At 38.4% G+C, this 17,782-nt stretch overlaps 1 protein-coding gene across 1 annotated transcript in view; it reads left to right on the plus strand.

Moving 5' to 3' along the window:
- The first annotated feature begins 57 nt into the window (after nucleotides 1–57).
- The window catches only part of ift122 (intraflagellar transport 122 homolog (Chlamydomonas)), a 29,878-nt gene continuing 12,153 nt past the window's right edge, over nucleotides 58–17,782 (plus strand). Inside the window, exons 1-18 of the mRNA XM_061735862.1 lie at nucleotides 58–203; nucleotides 3,781–3,847; nucleotides 3,938–4,022; nucleotides 4,134–4,212; nucleotides 4,406–4,482; nucleotides 4,590–4,656; nucleotides 4,750–4,896; nucleotides 5,612–5,687; nucleotides 6,530–6,721; nucleotides 10,035–10,173; nucleotides 10,534–10,727; nucleotides 11,641–11,778; nucleotides 12,475–12,639; nucleotides 12,827–13,024; nucleotides 13,246–13,386; nucleotides 14,161–14,214; nucleotides 14,697–14,858; nucleotides 16,546–16,712. Of these exons, the coding sequence (XP_061591846.1) occupies nucleotides 163–203; nucleotides 3,781–3,847; nucleotides 3,938–4,022; nucleotides 4,134–4,212; nucleotides 4,406–4,482; nucleotides 4,590–4,656; nucleotides 4,750–4,896; nucleotides 5,612–5,687; nucleotides 6,530–6,721; nucleotides 10,035–10,173; nucleotides 10,534–10,727; nucleotides 11,641–11,778; nucleotides 12,475–12,639; nucleotides 12,827–13,024; nucleotides 13,246–13,386; nucleotides 14,161–14,214; nucleotides 14,697–14,858; nucleotides 16,546–16,712 (2,189 nt within the window). The 5' untranslated portion in view covers nucleotides 58–162. The remainder of the gene's footprint in view (nucleotides 204–3,780; nucleotides 3,848–3,937; nucleotides 4,023–4,133; nucleotides 4,213–4,405; nucleotides 4,483–4,589; nucleotides 4,657–4,749; nucleotides 4,897–5,611; nucleotides 5,688–6,529; nucleotides 6,722–10,034; nucleotides 10,174–10,533; nucleotides 10,728–11,640; nucleotides 11,779–12,474; nucleotides 12,640–12,826; nucleotides 13,025–13,245; nucleotides 13,387–14,160; nucleotides 14,215–14,696; nucleotides 14,859–16,545; nucleotides 16,713–17,782) is intronic.

Here is a 17,782-nt window from a genome sequence, read left to right on the forward strand (position 1 = left end):
ATGCCGGGTTCATAAACAGGAAGTGGCGCGTAGTTCCGAGTCTGCGCAGTAGGAGCCGAGCGCTCCATGGCAACCAGAGACCGACCAACAGCGACCTGTTGCTCAACAAAAATAAGATAAAAATAACAATTCATCTGGCTTTTGTCTGGTTACAATGTGAAAATGAGAGCCGTAAAAGTATGGCAAGAGCCAGGCCGGGAACGGTAAGAGTGCACTTGATTCTGATAAAGATTTCCACCCAGAACCCTGTGATGTAACGCTAGGTGGATAGCAACGGTTGCTATGCAAACTAGCGTTAGCCGGCTAGCGAGCATTAGCATCGCATCCATTCTGTTACAGCATTTCTCCTCAGTATTTGACACGTAAACGGTGCTGCATGCCAATGTTATTTTTTGAGAGGAAGTCACTGGTCGGAGTAAACATAAATGTTAGACTTGCAAACGTTTATCGGAGTTTAGGAGACATAAAGCTAACGGTGTCTAATACTTGCTTCATCAGAACATTTCATTCATTTATAAACTCAGTCTTTTAGTAATACGACCGCATGTAACGACTGTTGTCTTAGTCCATGGGCCAGACCAGATGTCAGTGCCACTCAAGGTGACAAAACTTGCTTATGATTTTTGAAAAGATCCACGTCTGTAGATGATATTCTGGTATGATTGATTGATTGATTGAATAATTTATTAGAAGAATTGCATAGGATCAGGTACAGTTTCATGACAGTACAGATTCGCTGATACAAAGTCAACTAAAAGGCATTATTCCAAGAAAGCATTACACTTGTTTACATTGGAGACCTTTTTTAAACTCATATAACATTGAATGACATACAGGTAAGAAGCAGTACTTTGTAGGGAAGATTGTAAAAAAAGAAAAGGGGGGAATTACTGTTATTTTGCACCGAGAGAGACTTAAAAAGGTGATGAGACAAATAGAATAAGAATAAGCCAAATAGAATACGCTAGGTAATACTATATGAGGTTATGGTATGATAACCCTTCCTGAGTGGCAGCTGTATCATAGTTATCAGCTCATGAAGTTACCCACCCCCTTTAGAAAACTACCCTATAGATGCTGGTGCATGTCCTGGTTTAGACTCATGTACAGGATATCTGTCAATGTTTCACTATATTGTCTTTGGTATCATTTTAAAGGGGACCTCAAGCTAAGATGTGAATCTTTCTGACCAACATAGAGGTCACTGCAGCTCTTTAAACTATAAACAACACACATTTTTACACAATTTTCACCTAAACGATATACTATCTTTTATCCCTGTGTCATCTAGGAACAACAGAGACTCAAAATACAAAAACTGGAATACTCACAGAACCATAAGGATTCAGGAAATGTATCACATCTTAGCTTGAATGAATGATTTAAAGGTCCCCTTTAAAATGATACCAAAGACAATATTGTGAAACATTGACAGATATCCTGTACATGAGTCTAAACCAGGACATGCACCAGCATCTATAGTGTAATTTTCTGAAGGGGATGGGTAACTTCATGAGCTGATAACTATGATCCAGCTGCCACTCAGGAAGGTTATTATACCAGAATATCATCTACGGACGTGGATCTTTTCAAAAATCATAAGTAAGTTTTGTCACCTTGAGTGGTACTGACAAGTGAAATTTTGGGCTCTGGCCCATGGACTATCTGTACACAGACAATAAAATCCACTCCAGAGATGATCGGGGCTTCTATTTGTTTTGACCATTGTAAAAAAAACAACCAAACACATGTGTGACACATGTGTTTCTCTTAAGAAACACATCCTCCTGGTGTTAACCAAATACAAATTGAGCAATGTTGCATGTGTAAGGCAAGGCAAGGCAAGGCAAGTTATTTATATAGCACAATTCAACACAAGGTAATTCAAAGTGCTTTACATCAACATTAAAAGTGGCAAGACACAATTAAAAAGTAAATAACAAATAAAATGAGATAAAATTATGAGAAAAGAAGGTAAAATAATAAAAAGCGCAAGTTGCAGAAAACTAAGGGCAGTAGAGTACCGCAGGTACACATCTCATTCGCAGTTTTCAGAGAGTATTTAATTTAAGAGTACGCTTAAATACCAAATAAATGAAATAAAAAGATAAGAAAAGAGGTAAAATAATAAAAAGCACAAGTTGTTAAAAAACAAGGGCAATAGAGTACAGCAGGTAAGTATTTAATTCAAGAGTACGCTTCAGTAAACAGTAATGTTTTTAGGCCTGATTTAAAGGAGCTGACAGTTTGAGCAGACCTCAGGTCTACAGGAAGTTTGTTCCACCGGTGAGGAGCAGAATAACTGAACGCTGCCTCACCTTGCTTGGTTCTGGTTCTTGGGACACACAACAAACCAGATCCAAATGAACCTCAGGGGTCTGGGAGCTTCATAGGAACTAACAGATCCAGCATGTATTTGGGTCCAAGACCATTCAGTGCCTTGTAGACCAGCAGTAAGATTTTAAACTCTATCCTTTGACTCACTGGAAGCCAGTGTAGTGATTTCATGACCGGTGTAATGTGGTCCAGTTTCCTTGTGTTTGTAAGGACTCTGGCAGCAGCAGCTGCCTGATAGATTTCTTCTTAATGCCTGTAAAACAGTGTAGTGCAGTGAGCCTGTGTAGCTCACTGCAGACTAGAGTACACAGAACCTTTACAGCAGGAGGATCTAAACAACAGCTCTAGAAATGCATGGCACAACACTCCAGAGTCCACTGCTCATGTAAAGGCTCGGTGGTACATCTGCATCTCAAGGTTAAAGGACGGGATTGAAGATGGTAAAGTTAATATTCGAGATAAAGAAGATAGATGTTGAAGAAAGGAGAGGTTGAAACCATCCATGTTAAAAAGAGAATTTTAAGAATAAAAATCAAGGCAGGTGGGCTCAGGTTCTCATTATGCAGTCTTGATTCTCCTCCTTGGATGGTTTCACTGCCATTCATGCCTTGATTAACATTTCCAAAACACAAGGAACGGGTTCGGTAAACAACAGTAGAAAAATGACAGTGCGTCTTTGACTCATGTGACTTCAGTAATCCACAAAGTATGAAAGTAGAAGCTACAATTCATAACTCTGAAAGCCCTCATCAGTCAATTTGAAAGGAAGATGTATTTTGGCTGACATGTGAAATATCATTAAGACCCAAAAGAATAAAGAAGTCCAGTAGCCTTCAAGCATTTAGGATGGCCTGGATGATTGAGAATCTCTACAAACGGCTTAAATAAAACACATTTTATATTCAATAAACCTGTATTTTTATTTATCTTAAGAAGGACTCTAGTATACTCTTAAATTCAGTCAATACTGAAGAATTCCTTTGTCTCTGCTTCCCATTCAGTTCAATTCAATTCGGTTCAGTTCAGTAATACCTTATTCATCCCTGAAGGGAAATTATATGTTACCATGCCTCATTATATTCACTTGAAAGTTTAAGTAATAGGGTTGAGACATTTACATAGACTGTTCATTGTGTCACTTTTGCACACACACACACACACACACACACACACACACACACACACACACACACACACACACACACACACACACACACACACACACACACACACACACCCATGTTTAAGTTATGTTTTGGTGATTGTACAAAAATTAAGAAAATTCATATATATAAAGTCGTATAGAAATGCTGTGTTATGCCACAAGATGTCAAACTGGAAACCTTTGAATTATTATTCATTTAAGCAATTTATGGATGGATCCCTATATATTATTTTAATATACTCAGATTAATGCAAAAAATATTTAATTTTTGTTCACAGCATTTATGACCTTGCCTTCAAGCCAGATGGAAGCCAGATCATAATAGCTGCAGGGCTTCGTGTTCTGGTAAGGCTGTCCTTTGCTCTTTCAAAGCATGTATCTGTAGACAATATTATCATTATCATTATTATTATGAAATATGTTATCGTTTTGCAGGTCTGTGATGCAGCAGATGGATCAATTATCCAGCCTTTAAAAGGACACAAAGATATAGTGTACTGTGTGGCCTATGCCAAAGATGGTACTTCACTTTTATTTTGTTTAACATTTTTTCAGTTTGTTTGCTACTTTTTTTCTGTATCATTGATCACTGATCATTTTTACTATCACTAACAACCATATTCTTTTGCAGGTAAAAGGTTTGCTTCAGGGTCAGCTGACAAAAGCATTATCATTTGGACCTCTAAACTAGAGGGTATTTTAAAGTATACGTAAGTCTCTATTCCTAAGGTTTATATAGTGTCATTATACTATCTGGATCTGTGGAAAGCGCCTAGAAACAACTTCTAATGTAATAGATGCTATATAAATAAAATTATAACTAAAATTCAATTTAATTGAATTTTACACGATGTGCATTTTATGATCTCTGTAATTTTCTTTTGTATGTTTGTTTATCTGCAGCCATAATGACACTATTCAGTGTGTTTCATACAACCCAGTCACTCACCAGCTTGCCTCTTGCTCATCTGGTGACTTTGGTGAGTTCATTTTGAGTTTAAATCAACAATGGACTTATAGATAAATATTTTCGCACAGTGAAGGCCAACCTGGAGCTCACAACATCCTTGTATTTTTGACATTGTAGGTCTGTGGTCACCAGAGCAAAAATCTGTAAATAAACACAAAGTGAACAGCAAAATAACATGTTGTGGGTAAGTGGAGTCTTTAGTTGTAACCTTCTGCAACAGGATTGCATTTTCATGTGATGCATTGAGGCTTTTAGCCAGGGTTTCATGTGATTACAGGTGGACTAATGATGGACAGTACCTTGCCCTTGGCATGATGAACGGAGTGGTGAGCATACGGAACAAGAATGGAGAAGAGAAGGTCAAAATTGAGCGCCCTGGAGGCTCCTCCTCTCCGATCTGGTCCATAGCCTGGAATCCCTCTAAGTTAGTCCCTTCTGATTATTCTACTATAAAATTGTAGAAGACTGATTCCTTATCTTTATCAGTTTTAGTTAAAGTACATGCTGTAAAAAACTACATAGACTTCAGTGTTACATACACTTTGTGTTGGGCCAGCAGGTGGCAGTAGTTGTAAGGGAAGCGACTGAATTGTGAGGGAGGGGATTATAACACCCTGGATCAGTTTTCTGGTCTCAACTTGATGTTGCCCTCTACAGCCAAACTCAGGAATAGTCCTTTAGCTACTGTAGTAGACCACCAAACCAACGGCTCAAGGGAAAATAAAGGTAAAGGTGGGAGTAATGAGAGGTGATGGATATGTTATAATTAGATGGCTTTATATATTACGATCAGTCACCATAGAGGTCAGACCATGAAGTAATTTAGGGAAAGTGTCCCTTGAGATGCTAGAGATTTGGTTTCTGGGAATTAATTTGAGTTTTGACAGGTTGAACTGGAACATATGCTTACCATGTAATTCAATACTCTGTGTTGGAATGCACATACGACTGATCAGAATGAAAACATTGTAAAGTTTTCCATCACTAATGGAGGCTGGGGGGAAGACTTGACCATATGCCTTTTAAATGAAGGTTGGCTTCCTTGCTTTTCACTGTCATGATTTCTTAAACAACCAAAAATCCCATCAGCACAGAAGGCTGTCACGAGTACTTGCAGCTAACCTCTTTTCATTTTGCAGGGACGAACACAATGACATTCTGGCTGTGGCAGACTGGGGTCAAAAGCTCTCCTTCTACCAGCTAAGTGGAAAGCAGGTGAATATTGAAAATCTGTGTGCTAAAAATCCTGACTGTAAAACCAGTGTCTTGCATCTTAGTATGGACACCACAATTCCCTTTCCAAACGGTATGTGCAGAGTCCTGTTACTGCAACATGCTTTTTAAAACCTTTAAATGATTTAAAAGACCATTTAGTGGATGAAATAGCGGCAGATTTTCCCTCTAATAGAAAATAACACACGAAAAACAGTACTAAACCCCTGCACATCATAGACTGCCATAGGTATAGGAAACAAGAAACTTGGAGATTGTTTGTCCAAAATGTATAGAATTGGAAATGCTTCATTGAGTTTAGGGTCTGTATTTCCTTCTGTTATCAGACTATCAGGGTCTGTTGAAACGTAAAGGGTACTCTGGAGGTGGTTCTGCTCTGCTTTAATGGCCTCCTCTCTAGCCCTTCCTCTCCCTCATTTCTCTTCTGTTATGCCTTAGGCTCATGCTTTTTCATTGGCTTATTTATCACTTTAAATTAACTTTCTGTTTTGATTACAACGCCAGGGATTGTTCACAATGAAATCAAATAATTAGACATTCTCAGGGAAACCTTTTTTGTGCAGTGAGGAAAAACAGATAGACCGAACTGGTTGACCTGATATGATGCAAAGCAAATGGACTTTGAACTCCAATACAAAAGAGGCTATTTAAACCAAAGAATCTCTTTCTCTTTTTCTGTCTTTTCATCAGACTCAAAAGGATGGTTGAATTTACTGGGGACTTTGAAGTGTGTCTGCCTAGATGGTGGGAAGCATTGGCTCAGGCTCTGAGAAATGCTTGTTATATTCCTTTTTAATATCCTATTTTCCCTTTGTCTCCATCAGATTGGAAAAGACAGGATGCTAACCTATGACCCGTGTTGCGTCAGCTACTTCTCAAAGGGTGAATATATAGTGATGGGTGGCTCCGATAGACAGGTGTCCCTGTACACTAAAGATGGCGTGCGGTTAGGAACCATTGGAGAGCAGAATACCTGGGTGTGGACATGCCGAGTTAAGCCTGACTCCAACTTTGTGGTGAGTTCACAGCTGGTGAAGCCATATAGTCATATATTCTCTACTTATGAATAATAATGGATGTGACAGGAACAGAATGACAAGAATTCAAAACACACTTAGACACATATACATACATATATATATATATATATATATATATATATATATATATATATATATATACATATGTATACATATGTGTGTCCAAACTTTTGGTCTGTACTGTATATGTTTATGTGTGAATAAATAGCACTGTTATTTCTGGGATCATCCTCGAGGAAACTAACCTAGGAATGTAGATGTACTGCTAGCAAATTAAAATCTGCCTTGTAAGTACGTCTAGCTACAATCCATAGGAGCTCATTAATTACGGTAGGCCCAAATTCTGGCGGAGCCAGTCAAATCAGTCTATCTTTGTAGATAGGGTTCCTGGTTGGGCTTAACACAATCACAACAGAGCTGAATTTACATGGTAAGAATTGTAGATAGCTTTGGCATCGACAGTTCTATCTGTTCAGACTTTTTCTTCAAAAATTTAATGGAAGATTTAGGTAGGAAGGCACCTAAATGTATTTGCTGTTTGAAGAGAAGAAAAGTTTGATTTACTCATCAACACAACACACCTGTTCACTCATTTTCGTTACCTTGAATATGTCACCATGTTCGTTGCTCTGATTGTACGTAGCGCTAGCCTACCACACGCAAAGGTTTGGTGCCTCCCCTTGGATGGGGAGGCCCTATGGATTGTTTCCAGACCGTACATATTTTTTTAGATGGTGGGTGTGGTCGATCTATAATATAATGTGTGTGTGTGTATATATATATATATATATATATATATATAAACTGTAATACTGTATAAAAGCATTTCACAAGTATTGTGTCGAGTATTCAAAAATGTGTTTCCAAGCACATCTTGGTATTATTCTATAGAAAAGAAAATTCTAGTATGGCATCACTGTATCTAAGAACTTTACATTTAGATTTGGCTATTTGGGTTAAAAGAATGTCGAACATCTATTATGGTCATCGTGAACAATTTTGGATGGAGGTTAGAAATGGTAACTATTCGAAAATTCAATTCTCCCAACGAAACAATACACTTGGCATTGAACTAAAGCAAACCAAAAGGAAAAATTATAAATATAATATTACTTACCAATTTTGAAAGTATTTGTGCTTGGTTGGAGAAAAAAAATGACATTAATTCCCACAATTAAATCGAAACATTTTTCTACATGTGTCCACTATGCTTGACAACCCTCACCAAAACCTTCCTAATATGGCAATGGTTTGAATGTGTGCAAATCCATCGGCCTCTACAGGGCCGTGTGACATCTAGTGTTAGATATCTATGGTTTTGGTGTGTGGTCTAACAGGTTGACCACAAGAGCCAAGGGCTAACAATCCTAAAGTGGGCACTCTCGCCACTTACCATGGTGGAGTGTGACATATCTTGGTGGGTAAATTGATTTCCATCACAAGCATGTGTATTGTGATGGAGAAATGTATCATATTGCCTGGTTGCTCTATAGCTTTAGCTTGACTAAACTGCATATACAGTGCCTTGCAAAAGTATTCACCCCCTTTCACTTTTTACGTATTTTGTTTCATTACAGCCTTTAATTCAATGTTGTTGTTTTTTTTTTTTATCTGAATTTTATGAGATGGATCAGAACACAATAATCTAAGTTGGTGAAGTGAAAAGTGAAAAATATATACATAAAGCTATTTTTTAGAAATAAAAAAACTGAAAATTGGTACGTGGATATGTATTCACCCCCTAAATTCAATACTTTGTAGATCCACCTTTTGCACCAATCACAGCTGCAAGTAGCTTTGGATAAGTCTCTATGAGCTGGCCACATCTTACCACTGGGATTTTTGCCCATTCCCCCTTACCAAACTGCTCCAACTCGTTCAAGTTGGATGGTTTGCGCTTCTGAACAGCAATCTGTAAGTCTGACCACAGATTTTCTATTGGATTGAGGTCTGGGCATTGACTAGGCCATTTCAACACATTCAAATGTGTCCCCTGAAACCAGTCAAGTGTTGCTTTAGCAGTGTGTTTGGGCTCATTGTTCTGCTGGAAGGTGAACCTCCGTCCTAGCCTCAGATCACGCACAGAGTGGTATAGGTTTTACTCAAGAATATCTTTGTATTTAGCACCATCCATCTTTCCCTCAAGCCTGACCAGTCTCCCAGTCCCAGCTGCGGAAAAACATTCCCACAGCATGATGCTGCCACCATCATGTTTCACAGTGGGGATGGTGTTCTTTGGGTGATGTGATGTGCTGGGTTTATGCCAAACATAGCGTTTTCTTTGATGGCCGAAAAGTTCAGTTTTAGTCTCATCAGACCAGAGCATCTTCCTCCAAACATTTTCGGAGTCTCCCACGTGCCTCTTTGCAAACTCAAAACGTGCCATTTAGTTTTTTGCTGAAAGTAATGGCTTTCTTGTGGCCACCCTGCCATAAAGCCCAACAGCGTACGACTTATTGTTGTCCTATGTACAGACACTCTAGTCTTTGCTGTGGACCTCTGCAGCTCCTCCAGGGTTACCTTAGGTCTTTGTGCTTCCTCTCTGATTAATGCCCTCCTTGCCGTGAGTTTTGGTGGGCGGCCGTCTCTTGGCAGGTTTGCTGTTGTGCCATGTTCTTTCCACTTGGTTATGATAAATTTGATGGTGCTCCTGGGGATCATTAAAGATATGGATATTTATTTATAACCTAACCCCGACTTGTACTTCTCAACAACTTTGTCCCTCACTTGAGTGTTCTTTGGTCTTCATGGCAGTGTGGTTAGTGGTGCCTCTTGCTTGTTGCAGCCTTTCACATAAGGTGTGTATATGTACAGTACTGATCATGTGACACTTAGATTGCACACAGGTGGACATAATTTCACTAAATATGTGACTTCTGAAGAGATTTCTATGGGCTTCATAACAAAGGGAGTGAATACATATGCACATGCCAATTTTCAGTTTTTTTCATTCTAAAAAATAGTTTTATGTATATATCTTTCTCATTTCACTTCACCAACTCAGACTATTGTGTTCTGATCCATCACCTAAAATTCAGATTAAAAAAACATTGAACTAAAGGCTGTAATGAAACGAAATACTTAAAAAGCGAAGGGGGGGTGAATACTTTTGCAAGGCACTGTAAAACATACTGAAGTGATGAGGCATGCTGAACAGAATTGGTTCTTATCAGATTCTCTCAGCTCGATTGTGTAGATGCTTTAACCACAGGAACAATTTTCCCACTCCCTCAGTCTTTTTTTAGAGGTGTTAATAGGATGTTGTGCTACATTGTTATCTCTTATCTAGGTGCTGGGCTGCCAGGATGGGACCATTGCCTGCTACCAACTTACCTTCAGTACTGTTCATGGCCTCTACAAGGATCGTTATGCTTATAGAGACAGTATGACCGATGTCATGGTCCAACACCTCATCACGGAGGAAAAAGGTAGAGTTTTGCATAAGCAGTTGACTAAGTTAGTGACTACGGATCTATTATGTTGCCTCCCCAATTAATATGTTGTATGTCTTTTGGCATCACAATTGCTGTTGTCATATCTGCAACTCACCACTGGTCATGTGAAACGTCCACACTCTTCCACTTCATCATTTGTTGAATGCAGACAGTCTGCTGTTTAGAGGGAAAGTCGTCAATTAATTTTGACAGTGACAGTATTTAAAGTATAGACGACTTGCAATACATTTTCTAGAGGGGAAAAAAGAAAACTCAGGTGGCTAAGACACAGAAACCTACCTAACCAAGGCCCCACACACGTCTACCATCTCACAATATCCTCTTTTACAATAGTGAGGATCAAATGCCGTGAGTTGGTGAAGAAGATTGCCATCTACAGAAACCGTCTCGCTATCCAGCTACCTGAAAAGATCGTCATCTATGAGCTGTACTCGGATGACATGAAGTACCGCGTCAAGGAGAAAATTTGCAGGAAGTTTGAATGCAACTTGCTGGTGGTCTGCTCCCTGCATATCATTCTGTGTCAGGTGAGAAGAAAAAAAATTGTCTTTTTGGCATTGCGTTAAAGAGTATACCTGAAATCATCGAAAAAATTGACCAAATGTTTCATTTAGACTTGTAAAATTACTTGCTACAACTACAACTTGTCTGTATTTTATCTCTTTTATAATGTAACTGTTTATTTTCTGTTAAATTTATCAGATTAAATTCTTCTGACCTCTGATGAAAAGGATAATTATACCCACCGCACTTAATTGTACCCTTTAATTGTGTAACTTCATAGTGACATTTGAGTACCAATAATGTGTTGAAAGTGGAGTGAATCAGCATCAGCCATTCACCACTGACCTACACAGCCCGGGAATTGAATTGCCGGGTCCCCAGATGTTTTGTATGCAGCTTGAACAAGGCTCCAGCTGTACATATGCTCAGCTGTCTGTGCCTCTCCCCCTTCTCTTTCTCTTCAAGCTAGATAAAATAAGGCCCTTTGAATAAAAGAGAAGGACTACACTCTGTTGAACCAGCGGGTGTCTCTTGGGGCTCCTCTCTGTTTTTCAGCTGTGTGTGTGTGTGACACAGGCTGGTAGGGAGGAGGAGAAGCCATAACACAGAGGTTATTCCCTTTTAAATCTGTCTGTGTGTGACAAGAGGACCCTCAGATCTCTCTATTGGTCATACTCGTGTTTCATGCCTCACACAACTTGTAGACATTACACATGGACTAGCTCATAAATGCTGTGTAGGTCTCCCATACATCAAATGTTCTTTATTTTTATTTTAGTGTTGCTTTTTGATGTTGAACTACCTTCTCTAGTGTTTAAAGAGCAACATTCTACAATTTGTTTGACTTTTATGAGTGTGAAATATCAAGTTTCAGTGTTTCATTCATAAATAGTACATATGATTATGGTTTAATATATCCTGTTTTGCTCTGGGCAGGAAAAGAGACTACAGTGCTTGTCCTTTACCAATGTAAAGGAGAAAGAATGGGTGATGGAATCTCTAATCCGTTACATCAAAGTGATCGGTGGTCCGCCTGGCAGAGAAGGCCTACTTGTGGGGTTAAAGAATGGAGCTGTGAGTACTCCAGGGAAATTCATTCCAATACATAAGCTTACAAAGGGCTGTCATTCTCCTATGCTAGTGGTTGAGGAATTTGAGTACAAACACTGAAGACAAAAGAAGCTTGTTCTCTTAAAGGTCCCATATTATGCTTTTCCTGACTTTCAAAGTTTCACAATGGACTCAAACTGGAATATACTCCATTTCCAGGCTGTCTAGCCATCATTTTAACAGGTGCATGATTGATTTATCAGTACAAAAAGTTTTGAAAAAGTAAACATACTAAGATGACTTTCTCCTTACATTATATTTGCATATGCAGATTGGTCTTCTTAAACTCCAAGTACAGCTCAACCCAGCTCATGCATCTGTGTGCACTGGGGTCAGCCCTACCCCCCTTAGATGTGATTCAGTTCGAAGACAAACATTCTCTAGTTGCTTCTGTCACTGTGGCATGTGACTGACAGTGACGTGTCTGATTGGAGAAAATTAGAATTTTTATACTGCATGATCTAACAGACTCAGAGAGATCAGTGTAAAATGACTACCGTATATTTTTCTGTTTGATCAATATGAATAGGGACCTTACTGCATAATATGGGCCTTTTTAATGAGAAATGAGGATGCAACCATAAATCCCAGAAGATGTTTGTGGATCCAACATTTATTTGCTGTGTTGATTTTGCTCTGGTCATTGTTTTTGCAATTCAGATCCTGAAGATCTTTGTCGACAACCCGTTTCCCATCACGCTGCTGAAGCTGTCTACGTCAGTAAAATGTTTGGATATGAGCGCCTCCCGCAATAAACTTGCTGTGGTGGATGAGCATAACACTCTGTCCGTCTATGACGTCAACAGCGAAGAACTGCTTTTTCAGGTCAGTCATTGGGATAAATCTAACTGGGCAGATTTTGAAATTGTTTGTGTTTTAAATAATTTGAATAAGACACAAGACCACATTAGTTGAAAGTATGTTCTCCCAGATGGTCTTTGTTCCACGTACACCTCTATGCCTTATTTTTTTTACATCTTTTTCTTGCATATTCTCTGCATCTTCACTGCAGGAGCCTAACGCTAACAGCGTTGCCTGGAACACCCAGTGTGAGGACATGCTGTGCTTCTCTGGTAATGGCTACCTTAATATAAAGGCTAGCAACTTTCCTGTACACCAGCAGAAGATGCAAGGCTTTATGGTCGGCTACAATGGCTCAAAGATATTTTGCCTGCATGTCTATTCCATGTCAGCGGTGGAGGTGCCTCAGGTGGGTGGTATGATGTCAGCCTGCCCTAGTGTCTTAAGATACTACAAAAAAAGAAAGAAATTATGTCATGCAAGGTATTTATAATCAGTTGGTGAGATGAATGCAAGGGTATAATTTATTACCTCTGTTGATTTCTTCCTATTTATTGATCAGTGTCTGGATTCTTTTTAATGTGTAAAAATTGTAATGCTGTTTGACTGTGATATTGTTGTTCTGCCCAGTCAGCACCCATGTACCAGTACCTTGAGAGGAAGCTATTTAAGGAGGCCTACCAGATTGCTTGTCTGGGTGTGACAGAAAGTGACTGGAGAGATTTGGCTACAGAAGCCCTGGAGGGACTTGACTTTGAAACTGCCAAGAAGGCAAGTGAAACACACAAACTGCTTCAATAAGATCCAGCCTGGTCATCCTATACCAGCGATTTTCATAGTTTTTTTTTTAAATGCAAGTGATGTTCACTGTTTTTTACATGTGAGTCACTTTTCGAACAAACTGCTACTCAAACCATTATTTTTGTCTTATTTAGCACCATATAGGCCTACATATTGTGTATGTATGTGTGTGTGTGTTTGTGTGTGTATGTATGTATATATATATATATATATATATATATATATATATATATATATATATATATATATATATAAAGATATTTGTATATAGCATAAGAAGTTTACTAGTTTTGATATGAGAGCATGGTTGTACAGAATATGTGGTGTAGCAATCTTACAGAAAAAAATAATTCTAGTTGTATCCTTGCTTTTATTAGAGACCTATTCATTTTTATCAATTTTGCATATCACACATGCATGTGACTATAAAATTACCAAACAGAACATGGTGAAGTATGTAGTTCTGTCATTTTAAAGCTATAATTTAACAGATCATAAAGGCATCATAAAGTACTCTAGTACTTAGAGCCTAATATTATTCAGTTTAGTCTTGAAATTGTCTGCCAAACTGTTACTGGCTGAATTGAGCATGCTTTCCTGATGAAAGAAATAGCCTCAGGTGTAGAATGATAATGATTCTTTATAGCAGGATTTTTAGGAAACTCGTAATGCAAACAAAGCCGGACACTTCAGGTCCCCAAGACGCAAGTCCTGAATCTTTCTGCATATTGCTTCCATTTTCAGGCCTTCATTAGAATCAGAAACTTGCGGTACCTGGAGCTGATCAACAGCATTGAGGTAATGCCTACTCATGAGGGAATTTAAAGGGGGGGCAAAAAACAGGTCATTATTTTCCTTGAATTCAATGATTTCTCTTCTCGCCAGAGCATGTGCTGATGTAATCGAAGTCAGTCAAAAAATATTACGGTCTTCACACTTTTTTTTTCTGAGCCACACATTATATAAAGGTGGAGCCTGTATGTCTTGGATTCAGGTCACATTCTTTCAGCAAAATGTAGAGAAAAAAGCATAAATATTTATGCCATTCACTAAAAACAGTTGTCGAGCATTTCTGTGACCAACACTGAATAGAATTGCATGAGTTTTCCAAAGTAAAGTTCATTGCATTTCGCATGCAAATAGTTTTTTAATGCTTAGTATTCTTGGCTCTCTGTATTTGTGAACTCAGAGACATTAAAGTTGTCCAAGTGTGAGTGACTACGTGTATGTGGCTGTTTATCTCTGCACACATGCCGGTATTTGCGTTGACTGATTTGCAGGAGAGGAAGAAGCGGGGTGAGAACGACAACGAGCTGTTCCTGGCAGACGTCTATGCCTTCCAGGGGAAATTCCACGAGGCAGCCAAGCTCTACAAACGCACCGGCCATGAGTCCAGAGCCCTAACCATGTACACTGACCTGCGGATGTTTGAGTACGCCAAGGTGACTGAGTCATTGATTAACCAAAAAAAGAAAAAAACTAAAAGGGGCATGGAGAATTAACACACAGCATACTTTTTTATCTATACAGTCAAAAAGACCTGTGCAATCTTGGGTGTATCATGGATTTAGAACATATGTTTTTCTTTATTATGTGCAGTTATGCCAAGTTGGGGCCCTGCACTGTGTTGAGACTGCCCCACTCTACCATCTGTCTTTCATCTCCTCCTACATCACTGTAATCTCTCCGTATATCATCTGATCAGTACATACACAGCAGACGGCACTGTAGTACAAAACAAGAGCAAGTTTAACACATGGTTACATTTGTGACTAGTGCACAAACCTACAAATGAAGTGATAAAAGAAATAAAGCAAACTTCTGCTCTTTTATGAAATCTTTGATGAAGCGGTCAGCTGGAGCTGAGACAAATACATTCATTCAGTTTTAATCAGTCATTATATTCACTTTCATAGAGCAGATAACGTAGCCATAACTTGTTCATGTATATTTCTGCATGCATTTGTATCAGATCTTGTCAGTGTTTGATGTGGCAGCTGTATATTTATGTGTGGCTGTGTGGCCATCTGGTCCCACAGGTTGTTTGTTTTGGATAGGATGAGTACTGGGGGGAAAGGCCGTCCAGCTTCCTTATGTTTGTGTGATTCTCTTCCTCTTGTCTCAGACTCGACCTTCATAGTTCTGTTTTCAGGACTGGACTTCTCTTGCTCTTGTTTCAGGTTAAAATGCGGATTCTTTATGTGACATTATTAACTATACATTATTTGTTTTCCAGTTTGTGGCCCAAAAATGACATAAAGCCATTTCTATATATTTGTAATGGTATTCTTAAGTTAAAATTTTTTTAAAAAAATTACTTATTAAATACCTGTACCGGTATGTACAATAATGTGCTTTTTTTCCTCAACCATAACTATTAATTTGAATGACAGTTAGTGCTTGATAAGAGTAATGAAGTTGATCTTTTAAAAAAAACTAAACAAAAAAAAAGCCCCAACTCATTGGTCTATTTTTTTTTCTTTACTTTATTTTCCTTAACTTCTTTTGTACAGGAACTGCATCAGTTTGAGTAAGCAAATATGACATTGCAGTCAATGTTAAAGGAGACATTTTGCCTGTACTTTACAAGCTGACATACTGTGGTTTCTTCAGATCATAATACTTGATTTGTGTTGGTCTAGATAGCAAAGGCTTGCAGTGCAACAGCTCCTTTTTCAACCTTCAAAATTTGTTTTCAGAGGATCATGTTAATAACTGTGTTTTTATAGATAAAGTTCTGTTGATGTTTACTCAGATTAAAAGTTATCTTGAGGGGATATAAAACATTAGATAAAGTGCTGGAAGTCCACTAGTCTGAAGTTAAATTAACAAAATAACTGCTGTTCAGATTTTGCTGTTAATAATGAAACAAAAATGAAAGTTTTAACTTTCTGTTCTGTTTAACTTTCTGTTTCGCTTATTTATTTTAGATTATTTAAGTTGTGAATGGAGATCATAGTTGGAGATACAGTAAATGTGGGGGGCTTAGCTATTTCTACTCTCTTCTGTGTTTGTGATGTAACTGTATCCTTTAAATCTGAATAGGTCCCTGAATTAAATATTTGCAGACATGTCTCTTTTACTGTGAGATGTTCCTCTTTATAAGATTGTAACCATCTGTCTTTGCAGGAGTTTGTTGGGTCCACAGACCCGAAGAGCTCTCGGATGCTAATGACCAAACAGGCAGATTGGGCAAAAAGTAGCAAGGAGCCACGAGCAGCGGCAGAGATGTATCTATCAGCAGGGGAACACGTGAAAGCCATAGACATAATTGGAGAGAACGGCTGGGCAGACATGTAAGTATCTGTCACTCTATTATCATTGTAAATGGGGTTTTTCACTCTGCGATAAGCTGCTACCTTGTTTAACTTTTTTTTTGTAGATGCCTGTTGATATTTCTGTGTATGATTTATAAAGAAAACTGTGGGACCAAACTGTTATGGGATTCCCTGTGGTGAGATCCCCTGAAAGTACATACAGTATATTTAGAGGGGAAAAAATTCCACAATACACCTTCAAAATTATATTCATGTAAAACAGAAAGTACATCCACTTTCAGTTCTAATGTTTTGTTTATTCACTAAATAAACATTTGGTCTTCACAGTGTCCTTAAAAGCAGCCCAATTCAAGCTCAGAGGAAGAGCAAAGCATGACCTATTACACTGTCATTATTTATTTAATAAAAAACGAAATCACAGGGCAGAGTCAGTGTGTGGGAAAACTAAGTATTCCATGATTCAGTAGCGTGTGAAACCACCATTAGAAGCAATGACTGGAATATTGCTACGTGTGACCTTATGGTGCAAGACTTCTTCAGATTCCCTGCAGCACCGGCCGCTACAGGAGTTCCTTCCTGCTCACAACCCTAACAATCTATAATGACTCTGAAAAAAATAGATCATGAAAATTAATACAGCATCTAATTTTCCTTCAGGGTTAAGAAAGCATTATTGAATTGAGTTGAGTTTAGTTGAATTGAATTAATTTGAAGTACCAGTTTCTAACATTGTTGTAGATTAATTTTTGCCCACTCTTCTTTGTAGGTGAGGTTTGTGTGCACTGTTTTATGCACTGCTCTCTTAAGGTAGATTAATATGATACAATTTGCTAGCTGGTCATAATTGTGCTGTTCACACTACTACATGACTGATTGGCAAGGGGATGTTGCACAACAATGATCTGACAAAGACAACCAAGTACTCTATCTCATCTCCAAACTGATTCAGCTTTGCCAACAAAAACAAATGCAAAAAGTAACATGGAAAATGACAAGAAGCCACATGAAAAACAGCAGTTGTTCATTTGACAAAGGACCTGGTGAAGAAATGAGTGGTGCATGCTGTTTGCACAATGATTTGTTTAGAA

Source organism: Cololabis saira, chromosome 12 (genome assembly GCF_033807715.1).
Source record: "Cololabis saira isolate AMF1-May2022 chromosome 12, fColSai1.1, whole genome shotgun sequence".
Lineage (NCBI taxonomy): Eukaryota > Metazoa > Chordata > Actinopteri > Beloniformes > Belonidae > Cololabis > Cololabis saira.